General features: G+C 50.2%; 2 protein-coding genes across 4 annotated transcripts; one reads left to right on the forward strand and one right to left on the reverse strand.

The window, feature by feature from the left end:
- The first annotated feature begins 58 nt into the window (after window positions 1–58).
- Window positions 59–6089, forward strand: LOC106743160 (centrosomal protein of 162 kDa-like). Of its 2 annotated transcripts, none has more exons than XM_014616735.1 (6): window positions 59–203; window positions 382–663; window positions 796–895; window positions 980–4557; window positions 4725–4886; window positions 4954–6089. In XM_014616735.1, the coding sequence occupies exons 1-6, from the start codon at window positions 165–167 to the stop codon at window positions 5176–5178; spliced, it is 4386 nt and encodes a 1461-aa protein (XP_014472221.1). In that variant the 5' UTR covers window positions 59–164; the 3' UTR covers window positions 5179–6089. The 2 variants fall into 2 exon arrangements, with proteins under 2 accessions (XP_014472221.1, XP_014472222.1); XM_014616736.1 differs by having other exon boundaries at window positions 4725–4870; window positions 4954–5119.
- Window positions 6090–7189: 1100 nt separating this feature from the next.
- Window positions 7190–12273, reverse strand: LOC106743151 (caldesmon-like). 2 transcript variants are annotated; one of them, XM_014616722.1, is made up of 4 exons: window positions 12172–12273; window positions 11792–11956; window positions 7610–11182; window positions 7190–7473 (listed from the first exon to the last, which is right to left on the reverse strand). In XM_014616722.1, exons 2-4 carry the CDS (start codon window positions 11953–11955, stop codon window positions 7431–7433), a joined length of 3780 nt encoding a protein of 1259 aa, XP_014472208.1. In that variant the 5' UTR covers window position 11956; window positions 12172–12273; the 3' UTR covers window positions 7190–7430. The 2 variants fall into 2 exon arrangements, with proteins under 2 accessions (XP_014472208.1, XP_014472207.1); XM_014616721.1 differs by having other exon boundaries at window positions 11792–11960.
- Between the last annotated feature and the right edge of the window lie 346 nt (window positions 12274–12619).

Consider the following 12619-nt stretch of genomic DNA (forward strand, 5'->3'; position numbering starts at 1 on the left):
GTTTCTTTGTCGCCGCTGTGCTCGCGGCCGTAGCGTCAAAGCGGCAACTGGACGAATCACAGGTAACAAATAAACAAAAAGTATGGCAGGTGTCAAAGAGCTCGGCGAAAATGATCGTTTGTACGCGGTGTTTTGAATTGATTTGATTCAAGCTAAGAAGTGAAATGTCTTCGAGTGCCCGGAAATCACCGCGAGTAGAGGACGTAAGTTTCACTTGCTTCACCGTACCCGCGAGCTACGTTCCTTAACCTAAATCCACCACTGTGGATTGTCGGTTTTGCGATTACATCGGTGTATTAGAGCTCTCCGTTGAGGAGAACAAGCGATAATTTATATTATCGCTATTATAAATACTACTACTTTTCATTTCTTTTTCTTCAGTTAATTTCTACGGAAGATGACACTTTAGGATCCTCCATAAGTCTCAGTGTTGGGGAGAACTCAATACGTATAAAGGAGAAAGTCAAATCTACCAAGGAAATTGAGCAATTGCCAGCGGATAAGAGAGACGTGCAGGAAAAATGGTGGTTGAAGAGACCTGAAACGCGTTTAGAAGTTCTAAGTGCCAAGAATACAGAGACTAAGATGAAGCAGTCACCTACGCCTTCCTCGGACGTCAGTTCTTCCATGAAAGAATTTCTTGAGAAGGAGAGGATGTGCAAAGTAATTGATTAAATCATAATGACATTGGCACTGCGACAACGAGCCTCTTTTATTGACGAGTTTGAAAGCGTTGGGTTTCTTTTAGTGCTTTTCATTCATCGCTATTAACATGGTGCTTCAATTGCTTTTCAGGCCATGCCCAAGAGCGAGGGAGAAGTCAAAGACAAAGACGACACTTTGTGCGACATACTTGCATCCGCAGCTTTTGATAAGTACCCGTCGGACTTTGAGAGTAAGTATATACAAGTTTTCACACAACATGTACGGTTTATGAGGCAATATTTGTGTATGTTTGACGTGCTTGTGTTCTATGCAGACGCCACTGACGAAGATATTGGCAGCATACTGGAAGAGATGAGCAAGATTGCTGGCGCATTGAGTCCTAATTCAGGTCCTGAACGCACCAAATCGGGCGGCTCGAGCAAAGTTCCCACCGAGGAAGAGAAGTCCGTGGAGGAACTGTTGGAAGAAGCTGAGAAGTTAGTGAGGAAAAACAGCAGCACTCTGTCGAAAAGCGCGTCCAAGTCTGACACCCTGGTGCCGGAAAATGGTCAGGACGAGAGCTTGAGTCGAGTGAGGCAGTTAGAGGCTGACATTTTCCAACTGATAGAGGAGGAAGTGCACAAGGAATCGGAGAAGATAAAGAAGAGCCCGAAAAACGAGAAGAAACGGGAGAATAGTCCGGGATTCGAGATCGTGTACGAGAACTTGAGCAGCCTGAGACCGCCGAAGACATTGGAACTTCAGAGGAGGAAGTTCGAGGAGCAGAAAGTGGAGATATCGAGCAGTTCCGATTTGGATGATCCGATCGAGAGACATTCCAAATCCGAGGAACTGAAGAGCGCAAAGAAGGTCGAGATGGAGAAGGAGAATCTGCAGAAGGAGATCACGGACGTGGACAAGGATTTCTTCGAGGATTTGCTGAGGAGATCCAAGGAGAAGGCGGAAGGCGGGATGTCTGGGAGTTCCAGTTTCGGGCAGGAGGACTTCTCGCATTTCTTGAAACTGCTGCAGGGCCAAACGGACAAAAAGGAGCTAGAATCAAAGGAGCCTAATATGGTGTACGGTCTGTTGCTGAAATCCACTAACGGTGAAGTGCTAACGACCGCCGAGGGCCAATTAGGGAAAACCCCCGAATTCCCGGAGAAGGAATTCTCCGAGATATTGGAGAAGGAGTTGCCAGCAGCCGATGACGTGGAACATGAAATCAACGAGAGCGACTCCAGCGTAAGCGAGGGACCGCCTAAACGAGCACCCAATTCCCCAACAGTCGGAGTAACGTTCTCGAAGAGCTCCAGCAACGAATCCTCCAAAAGATCAAAAGGCGCGGAGAATAATAAAAACGCGCCCGACAGCAATAAAAAGATCAATTCCGAGATCGAACTGTACACGGTGGGCTTGACGCCGAGATTAGAACTGTTCGCCGACGCGATACCCAAACTCATAGCGGAGAAATTGAACGAGAATGTTACGAAGGAGAATGCGGACAAGGCTGATTCGCCGCACCAGGGACCCATATCCCCGGGAGAGAAGATCGAAGAAGGAAAAGTGGAAGCTATACTCAAGACGCCGAAGACTCCCAAAGTAGGTTACCAGGAGTCGTCGAGTCACGGTGCCTCGAGAAGAACCGTGGACGCGCCCAAAGCCGAACGCGTCGTCAGCGCGCCGAGCACTAAGCAAACGAAGAAGGAGATAAGATTCTGCAAGTCCAAGAGCTACGATCAGATATGTCAACCTCCTCTGAGAACTTCTCTCGAGAATATCAGGATCAACAAAGCGTCGGACGTGCCGAGGAGACCCGTGAACTCGGTTTCCAGAAAATCGCCGATGATAAAGCCAAAAATGCCGACCCGGCCAATCCCGAAATCGGGCACTGACCAAGTCCAGAAGGCGAGGCCGAGACCTAGCGCGCTCTCGAAACCGAGAACGGATTCCGCCAAGCTCGGCTCCACGTCCAGTTTGCCGGCCGCGTGCAAAACGTCCCACGTGAAATCGCCCGACAGTCACAGGAGGCATTTAATGGCCGGCGGCGATACAAATCTAGTGACGTTCGACTGGAAGATGCTGTGTCGCGAGGAGAAGCACAAGAACGCGCTCTTGAAGCAGCAGCTGGAGTCCGAGGCGAAGCTCTACAAGAGCCAAATCATGGAGATGCGCACGTCCTTCGAGGAAGAGCTCTTCGCCCTGAAGAAGCAGAATATAATCTTGAAGGCGAGGGTCGACGAGCTGTCTCTGAACGACAGGCGTCCGGAGGTACCCACGAAGAACGACACGAAGATAGCGCTGCTGGAGCAGGAGCTGGAGAAGCAGGAAAGCCTGATCCGCGCATACGAGAGCGAGAACAAGAAGCTGATGCAGGATACGAAGCGTCTGCAGGAGGAGCTGAAGAGCTTGCAGTCCAAACAGAAGAGCACGGTGTCGGAGGCGAACGACATGCATCAGCTGGCCGATCGAGTGAAGGATCTCCAGGAAGAGACGTTGAAGCTGAATCTCGAGGTGTCCGAGCTGAGGCAGAAGAACGCAGACTTCCTGCTGAAGAACGACGACCTGACTCAGCAGAACAGCCTGCTCACGGACGAACTGGAGATGTTTAAGGAGCAGCTGAGAGCGAAGAACAACTTCATCACGGATCGACTCCAGGCGATGACCTCCGCCGAGCTGGACCTAAAGAGGCAGATTGAGGACCTGAGTATCAAGCTGAGCTCGAAGTCGGAGCAATTGCGCGTGACGAAGCAAGAGCTGGACAGGATGCAGCAGAACGTGCTGCCGTTGGAGAAGGAACTGCTTGAGCTCAGGGTGAAGGAGGGCAACCTTCAGGAGAAACTGCAGATCAGCAAGAGCCACATCGAGCGTGAGAAGCAGCTCAGCCAGAAGCTCAAGGATCAGGTTATCTTGGACAATAAGAAAGTGATGGACCTGAACAGGCAGGTGCGCGAGATGGAGCGTATACTCAAGAGGAAGAACCCGGACTCGGTGTCGGCGCTCATACTGACCGCCAACTCGGGCCAAGAGAAGATCGGCACGGAGAAGGTGAAGCTGCTGGAGGAGAGAATAGTGGCTCTCGAGAGCGAGATCAAGAGGAAAGAGGAGCTCGCCCAGCGGAATCTGATTGACTTGCAGGTGAAGTTCTCCGATATGAAGGATAGGTACGCGACGCAGGTGATGGAGCTGGAAGCGAAACTGTCGGAAGCCACGGCGAGGGAACGCAAGATGTACAACGACATGTTCACGCAAACCACGGTGAAATTCGTCGAGAACAAGGGCGTGGAGACCAACAGGAGAGATGACAGGGCCTCGCTGGTGGACAAAGAGGACAAGAAGGATCAGAAGGCCGGCTCGAAGGCTGGATCGAAGTCGCAGAATTCGAAAGAAGACGCGCATCTCATCGCCACGATCAGAGGCCTGCAGTTGGAGATCACGAACAAGGACAGAGCGGTGTTGAAGTTAACGAAGGAGAGCCAAGAGCTCCAGAAGACGAACAGGAGGCTGCAGAAGGAGCGGGAGAAACTGCTGAACGATCGTAGGAGCTTCAGGAGCATGGACTTCGACAAGGTGTTTCAGAGAACGAAGAACGGCGACGGGAACGACCAGAACTCGAACGTCTATCAGAACGGACACGTCGCCGACTCGCAGAGGCTGTCGTCGTCGACCACCAAGCTGTACGATCCGATGCAGTACACGGAGACCAGCAAGAACGGCGTTATCAAGAAGCTGACCAACGAGAACGACATCCTGAAGGAGGAGCTGAACAAGATCAACAAGGACTTCATGGCGCTGAAGAGCAAGCGGCTGCACGACCTGAATCTGCTTCAGGAGGAACACGAACGGGAGATGGCCACCCTCGTGAAGGAGTACAGCGTCAAGTTCGGGGACTCTAAGGTGGTAAAGTTACAGGTTTGTGTAGGCTGAGCGCTCGGCTTGTCCCCTTTTCGTTCGCTTCTTCTCAACGGAAAGCAAGATTCCCGTATTACTTCGCTCGGTATCGTTTCGCCGCAACGCACCGCTTCACCTCGTGGCCGAGGATTCTCTAAAATATCGCCATTTCCAATTGTTGTCGACAGGGTCAGATTAATTCTCAGGGAGCGATCATATCGCAGTTGAAGGAGCAGGTGGACAAGTTCCGGGACTACAAGGAACAAGTGGTCGTGCTGAAGGCCGAGAGGGAGCACCTGGAGAACAAAGTGAAGACACTGACCGAGAAAGTCAAGTACTTATCGACGCCGGTACGTGACGAGACGGGCCACGGCTTTCATTAAAATGGCACTCGCCACGGTGCGGTTTCTGTTGCAGGGAACCGAGCAGTTGCAGCTGCTGCAGGACAAGATCACGATCCTCCAGCAACGGCACGAGAGCCGAGAGATGACACTGCAGGCGCTAGTGCGCGACCTGTTGAGAAACCGGACGCAGTGCAAGGACTGCAAGAACGAGAAGGGCAAGAGCCGGCAGCTCTGCTACTTCCGGCAGGAGCTGGATCACATTCTAGGGATGCTTCAGGAGATCGCTAACGTCCACTGATACCGTTGAATCGAGAATTGCTCGCCTACGCAGCTGCGGCTGAACTCGGTAGACCGCGCGATAACGCCGCCGCTTCAGCAAGCACGCGAGTGACCTCGCCCGAAGTCGCGCCGATTCCGGCCGTCGCTGCGAAGCGCGCCGATCGTTTCGGGCAAAGTGATCGCGCGCGGCGCCATTGACGTAGTTCTCGTTTCGTCATCGAATATTGTGATATAACTTTTACAGCAGTAAATAAGACTCGCGACTTAGCATTAGGTAATTTAAAAGAAGAAGAAGAGAGAGAGAGAGAGAGAAGAGAGAAAAAAAGAGAGAGAGGCATTAGGTACCTTAGGTATCGAGGTATAGTTTCGCAAACGCGTTCGTTCTGACGAAACGGTCGATACTCCATCGGCTGTTCCAGGAAGGCTAAGATCGTCATTATTGTTACGACGCGCAATCTTCTCGTAGTCTTTCTTGCGTCCGTCGACACCGTTCGTGCGCTGCGAGTTCGTGTCTATCGGCGTTAAGTTTCGGCGAACGACTTATCGGTAGACGCGGATCACTGCCAAAGAGAAGGACGCTACCGCGAGCTAAAGGTAGCGCGCACACACGTATACATATAACGAACGCGGACGATTGAATTGACACTTTTTTCCGATCTCTCTTCGTCGCCAATTTCCTTGCCATGCGCGCAATGTCTTTCGTAACACTGCCCGCCAATTTAGCATAATCTCTATCGTTCCATCGGACGTGAGGAATTAATTTTCCAGGCGTTTTAACAAATCTTACCTCTACGACGGATAAATATTTTTTTATCTATTTATTATTTATTTATTGGCACCCCTAAGAGGAAGAATCGTGCGTGATTTGATTTTTCTCTTCCTGTTTTTACTCATATTGACGATTCCGTTCTCGCGATGAACGTTGTACGACACGCCAATGGGTCGGGAGGGGGGGGGGAGGGGGGGTTGGACAAATAGAAAGTTCTCTCCGTGAAGAATTTCTTCCAAAGGTAAACGATATCTAGTTTTTTACGGATAATTTTTCGAGACTCCGCTGTACATAGAGGCGTTAACGGGGGCGATGAACCGCCTGTATTTATTTCGGATAATACTCGGCGTTTGTTCGCGAAGTCAACGAAATCGTGGAGGCGCGCTGTATCATGTGTAATCGTATTAAGCACTCTAGTTTTACTACTATTGCCAAGCCTAGCGGTTGGCTTAACGATCTCATCTCGAGAGTAGCCATGTCTGTACGCGCTCATAAGTAAACGCAAGCACGTCGCACAAACCGACGCGGCCGAGATTCAGGAACGAGCGACGTTAGGACGGTAAAAAGCGGAGAACGTCCGTCTCGCGTCCGTCCCGCCTCTCGTGAGGCGGACTCTTGAGCGGGTCAACGAGAGTCCGCGTTCCCCCGCCGGAAACCGGTCGTCTTCCTGAGACTCGGTCACATTGTGACACACAATCACATCCTTTTTCTATATAGATGTAAGCTCGACACAAGAGGTGTACAAAATTATAACTTTAATAAAGTTAATCTTTTCGTCGACGGATCGATATTTTTCTCAACTGTCGCAGATCGAAGAAGAAGAAGGAAGTTACTTCGATCAAGGGGCCAGGCCACCTTGAAGTGTCCTCTTCGCCTTTCATCCTCGAATAAACTTTCATTTTTTTTCTTACGATCGACTCAGCTAACCGGTAAAACCGTCACCGCCAAGACCCACCTCGCGTGCAGAGGTGGTTTACTAAATACTTCGTAACTTCATGAATTATTTAATATTTGTTAATCTTTCTAGGCTTTTCGGAGAATTAAAAGAATGTATATCAAACTGACGTAAAGTTTTTTTTTTTCTAATGATTAATACCTGGTCTCGGGATACTCGTGAGAAAAACACGAGAGAGACTCGAGCGATATTATACAAGATGCAACGAATCAAATGTGCGTTTTAACGTTTCACGAGCAATAAAGGAAAGATCGTGGGGAAAACAGAGGGAGGATTTCCAGTGTGTCTGCACAGAATAACCCTGAATCTCTTTAGCTACGACTCCAACTATATTTATTCGCACAAAATATATCCTCTCAGATACACGCTATATCTCTACGGGATACTACACCAGCTGTACATTAATATACATTCTGAGAACTTGGACACATTAGACACATATGGCAACGTAACGTTATAATTGGCGAAATGATAAAGTCGACAGAAGCGGTTCCACGGAAATAGCGGTTGTCGTTGCCGTTTCGGTAGCCAGCTGTCGCTTCGTCTTTCACCACGCCATGAAACGTTGCACCTGTTGCGCCACGTTGTTCCTAAGAAAACACGATGCATTTGTTTATTTATCTTACAGATTACACGTCGATAAAGGTCGCAAAAAAACAACGACCAAACTGTCAGGTGTATTTTTCAAATGATCTTGGAAGATGTTTTACAGGTTTGATATCTCACCTAAAGAAGGATTTTTCGCCATTATAGAGAGAAAGCCCATAAACGGTGCAGAGCGCGACGACGACAGCTTGCCTAATAAAGTTGTACGTTACAGGATACTCCAAGAATTCGCCGTTCTTCGTTAAGTTGGAAACGATCTTCGTCCTGACCTCCACGTTTCTATCGACACGCGTGTCCTGCAAATTTCGTTCCCATTTGGCGGAGAGTCGTTCGTGGTCAGCGATCTTGGAGAGTATCCTCTCAGCGGACAAGCTACGTCGCCCGCGATTTTGCTCAGGAACATGGGAAACCCCGACGACGCGACGGAGAGAAGCTAGTTTCAGTGACGGCTCCTTGACATTCAGACTCGATGATCTCTGACGGGATTGTCTAATAGTATCTTCTTTAAGAATATTTGTTAGTCTCAAGTTCTCATCAATCCTTCGCTCGGACGATCTTCGTGAGTCGAGGGTAGATCGTTTCTCCAGAGTTCTTCCACGAGAAGTTCGCAATTCCAAACTTCGTTCCAGGCGTCGATCCACCATCCTGGATCCTTCACGTGATCTCGAGCCTTCCTCGATCATTCGCGAAGCGAGAGCAGATCGTTTCTCCAGAATCCTTCCACGAGAAGCTCGCGATTCCTGGCTTCGTTCCAGACGGCGATCTGCCATTCTGGGTTCTTCACGTGATCTCGAGCTTTCAACAATTCTTCGCTCAACCGATCTCCGCGAGTCCAGAGCAGATCGTTTCTCTAGAGTTCTTCCACGAGAAGTTCGCAATTCCAGGTCTCGTTCCAGACGGAGATCTGCCATTCTGGGTTCTTCACGTGATCTCGAGCTTTCAACAATTCTTCGCTCAACCGATCTCCGCGAGTCCAGAGCAGATCGTTTCTCCAGAGTTCTTCCACGAGAAGTTTGCAATTCCAGGCTTCGTTCCAGGCGACGATCTGCCATTCTGGATTCTTCACGTGATCTCGAGCTCTCGACAACCCTTCGTTCAACCGATCTCCGCGAGTCCAAAGCAGATCTTTTTTCCAGAGCTCTTCCACGAGAAGTTCGCAATTCCAGGTCTCGTTCCAGACGGAGATCTGCCATTCTGGGTTCTTCACGTGATCTCGAGCTTTCAACAATTCTTCGCTCAACCGATCTCCGCGAGTCCAGAGCAGATCGTTTCTCCAGAGTTCTTCCACGAGAAGTTTGCAATTCCAGGCTTCGCTCCAGACGACGATCTGCCATCCTGGGTTCTTCACGTGATCTCGAGCTTTCAACAATTCTTCGCTCAACCGATCTCCGCGAGTCCAGAGCAGATCGTTTCTCCAGAGTTCTTCCACGAGAAGTTTGCAATTCCAGGCTTCGCTCCAGACGACGATCTGCCATCCTGGCTTCTTCACGTGATCTCGAGTTTTCGACAATTCTTCGTTCAGCCGATCTTCGTGAATCAAGAGGAGATCGTTTCTCTAGAATTCTTCCACGAGAAGCTTGCAATTCCAGGTTTCGTTCCAGGCGACGATCTGCCATTCTGGATTCTTCACGTGATCTCGAGCTCTCGACAACCCTTCGTTCAACCGATCTCCGCGAGTCCAAAGCAGATCTTTTTTCCAGAGCTCTTCCACGAGAAGTTCGCAATTCCAGGCTTCGCTCCAGACGACGATCTGCCATCCTGGCTTCTTCACGCGACCTCGAGCTCTCAACGATTCTTCGCTCAGCCGATCTTCGTGAATCAAGAAAAGATCGTTTCTCCAGAGTCCTCGCACGAGAAACTCGCAACTCCGGGCTTCGTTCCAGGCGACGATCTGCCATCCTGGATCCTTCACGTGATCTCGAGTTCTCCTCGATTCTTCGCTCGGTTGATCTTCGCGAGTCAAGAGCCGATCGCTTCTCTAAACTCCTCTCACGAGAAGCTCGAAGTAGTTCCAAGCCTCGTTCTAGGCGACGATCTGCCATCCTGGATTCTTCCCGTGATCTCGAGCTCGACCCGTCGACTCGTCGTTCGGACACCCTTCGTGAATCGCGTCGTACCGAAACCGGAGCGGCTCGCCGCACTGCAACTCCTCCATGATGAGACCTCTCCAGGATCCTTTCGCGAGACACTCGTCTTTCCAATACTCCCTCCGGTACTCGTCGTTCGGAGTCCCTCTCCAAGCTTCGAGATTCCCGGAGGGCGACCCTTCGCTCCTCGCGAGACGAACGGCTCGTCCTTTCCCGGCGCTCCGCAGCCAGACCCGGTCGTTCGGAAGAATCGCGCGCTTCGCGATCGTGACTCCTCGCGTCTCCGTTCTTCGAAACTTCTCGTCGATCCGCCGACGATCGACGGTCCAGCGAGCGGAAGGATCGGCCGAGTCTCTCCCTTCGCTCTCGGCTCGCGGTCTCCTCGACACCGTAACGCGATCGTTCGTCCCGCGCGAAAGCGACTCTAGAATCCTCCCCGTTGGCCGCGTTTCCGCGGGAATCACGCGCGTTCGCGATCCTCTTCGAGCGAGCGAGCCTTCCGCGACGCGAATCCTCCGGCGAAATTCGCGACGGAGTTCTTTCGAGAGATCTGCGAAGACGACTCTCCGTCTTCCGGCGCTCCGCGAGATCAATCTCGCGACGTTCCGTTGATCGAGTCGAGGATCCAGAGAACGATCTACGCCGATCCCTGGATCCCTCATCGTTGGCACGTTCCATCGATCGAGACGGAGACCGACGGTCGTCGGATCCAGCGAGGTCCCTACGAGAATCCCTGGAGGCAAGCGAAGATCGCGATCTGCGTTCCCGGTTCGCGACGCGATCCAGGAGAGCGCGACGGTTCTCCGGAGACCGGTTTCGGCGCTCCAGATTATTGCTGCGGTCGCTGTCCTGCCGCGCGATCCGCGCTGAACGATCCAAGAGACTCTTGCGATCTTCGCGACGCTCGGCCGCGCGTCGTTCGACCACGTCGCGTCGATCGGTGGATCGGGATCTACGTTCTCGCGTCTCGAATCGTTGATCGACGCGGCGTGCTGAATCGCTGAACTCTCGGCGGCTAATTAGAATCTCGCGCGACTCTCGCCGATGAATTTCGGCTGGGATTCGTCGCTCGACCGAGAGTGATCGGCGACGATCGTTGTCCACCGATCGATCGACGCGATTTAGCCGGCGCGCGATCTCGTCGCCATCGGCCAGGCGACGACGCTCGGAACGAAGCGATCTTTGTACTTCGGAAGAACGACGTTCGGCCGCGCGGTCGGAGAGGTCGCGCGATCGGGAGACCCGAGAGGCCGGTTCAACCGCGTTCCTGGCTTCGCGAGATTGCACGAGCGTCCTGAATCGGGATTCCTGGGGTCGGTTGACGGATTCGTTGTCGGACGCGCGGCTTCTCAGTCTTGAAAGCCTCTCGACCGCTCTCGGATCTCGGTTCCTCGCGGACCGCTCTCGAGCCTCTCGCGAAGCGAGTCTGGAGGAGCGGTCGAGACTCAGAGATCGAGAGAGTGCGGATCTACGAGTTGTCAATGATACTCTGGACCCGGACACTCTCGTTTCACGATCGTCAATCGGCTTCACGGCCTCTCCCGACTTCGCGAGCAATTGTGAAGGCATTTCGGTGAAGAGATTCAAATTCGGACAGGCGTCCACCCTGAAAACACGTCAGCTTTATATAATATTATATTTATATAAAAATCTTTATATGACAATTAATTATTTTATTTGATTTTTTATTTTTATTTATAATGGGTAAAAAATCTTTAGTAGTACATACAATAGAGGAAATGGCGGAAGTTTATAAAGAGTAACGCAAACGTTGAATACAATTCCTTAAATTCCTTAAATACCAGTATTCGTTGGATATAAATACAAATCCGCGATTGATTATATTTACAATTATATTTACAAACAATTATAAATGTTGGAGGAATTATGCAAAATCTGTATATAATCAAATAAATATTGTTATATATTTTTTGTAAAAAAGTGAAAAGTTTTTCCCTCCGTATTAATAAAGTAAATGAAGTGAATTAAACAATTTTGGAGAAGAATATTTTACAAGAACAAATGTGATTTGTTGTATAAAAAAAATATATAATTGAATAGCCTCAGATTTGTCGTTCCTTTTGAAAAAATAGCGTAACATTTAAGATATACTATAAAAATATATGGTGTAACAGTTTTACCTGGTAAATTATTTATAATTATGGCTAATTATTTATAATTAAGCATAAATAGAAGGAAAGTAATTTTTTCATACTCATGGGGAGCCTGATGCTCGAGTTCAGGTCCTGCGAGACTGCCGGCATGCCCTTCTCTGTCCCTCGATACCAACCCCAACGTCAAACATGCCAACGATACTATCAGAAGTCCGATGTATTGCCAAGATCGCACAGGCAATACCATGTGGCGTGTACGCCGCATCCTATCTTGAAATATTATCTTGGTTAACGCTCTCTAACTGTGCAATTAGTTACAAACAATTTCCAAGGAAAAATATTCCAAGAAAGTATTCTTCGCGTTCAAAAGAAATTTTGAAAGAGAAAGTGTGACCGAGAAGCGGGACAGTTTGAGTTAATGTTTTAACGTTCGGCAAGCTTCGAAGCTACGAAAGTCACGTACCGACGAAAGAAGTCATACCTGAGGGACTTGAGATCGCCGTGAGCGAGGTCCTTGCGAAGGATTCGAAGGGCTTAGAGAGTTCCCACGAGAAGATGCTCTTCCTCGGTGCTCCGGAGAGTTGCTGACGCCGGACCTCCTGAGGGAACGGCTTTTATACCCGCGGGATCCGCGTGGTAATTCGATGGAAACGCAATTCACCGCTTATCAGCGGCGACCACATGGTGCCCCATGCACGGTTCAACAGAATCGCCGTGAACAAAGCGCGAGTGGGCAGCGTTGCGAACGGAAAGATTGGAAAACTGTGATGCGTTCGGGTTAACCAGCAGGAAAATTGCGAGTCGGGCTATCTACGATGCGGCGGTCGCACGTGTGTTACGTGGGCAGTGTCTTTCAAAATCGCGTTAGAGCTCGATTCCGGGGGATCTGGACCGTGATTCGATAAAACGATCGGGCGCGATTCGTTTCA

Source organism: Dinoponera quadriceps, unplaced genomic scaffold, assembly GCF_001313825.1.
Source record: "Dinoponera quadriceps isolate SergipeBrazil2010 unplaced genomic scaffold, ASM131382v1 scaffold942, whole genome shotgun sequence".
Lineage (NCBI taxonomy): Eukaryota > Metazoa > Arthropoda > Insecta > Hymenoptera > Formicidae > Dinoponera > Dinoponera quadriceps.

Excerpts from the sequence above, each read along its gene's own strand:
- LOC106743160 (XM_014616735.1), top strand. The coding sequence starts at position 165 with ATGTCTTCGAGTGCCCGGAAATCACCGCGAGTAGAGGAC. Across the intron at positions 204-381 it reads AATCACCGCGAGTAGAGGAC|TTAATTTCTACGGAAGATGA; the intron begins GTAAGTTTCACT and ends CTTTTTCTTCAG. Across the intron at positions 896-979 it reads GTACCCGTCGGACTTTGAGA|ACGCCACTGACGAAGATATT; the intron begins GTAAGTATATAC and ends TGTTCTATGCAG.
- LOC106743151 (XM_014616722.1), bottom strand. The coding sequence starts at position 11,955 with ATGCGGCGTACACGCCACATGGTATTGCCTGTGCGATCTTGGCAATAC. Across the intron at positions 11,183-11,791 it reads GAGCATCAGGCTCCCCATGA|GGTGGACGCCTGTCCGAATT; the intron begins GTATGAAAAAAT and ends ACGTGTTTTCAG. Across the intron at positions 7,474-7,609 it reads GGCGAAAAATCCTTCTTTAG|GAACAACGTGGCGCAACAGG; the intron begins GTGAGATATCAA and ends GTGTTTTCTTAG.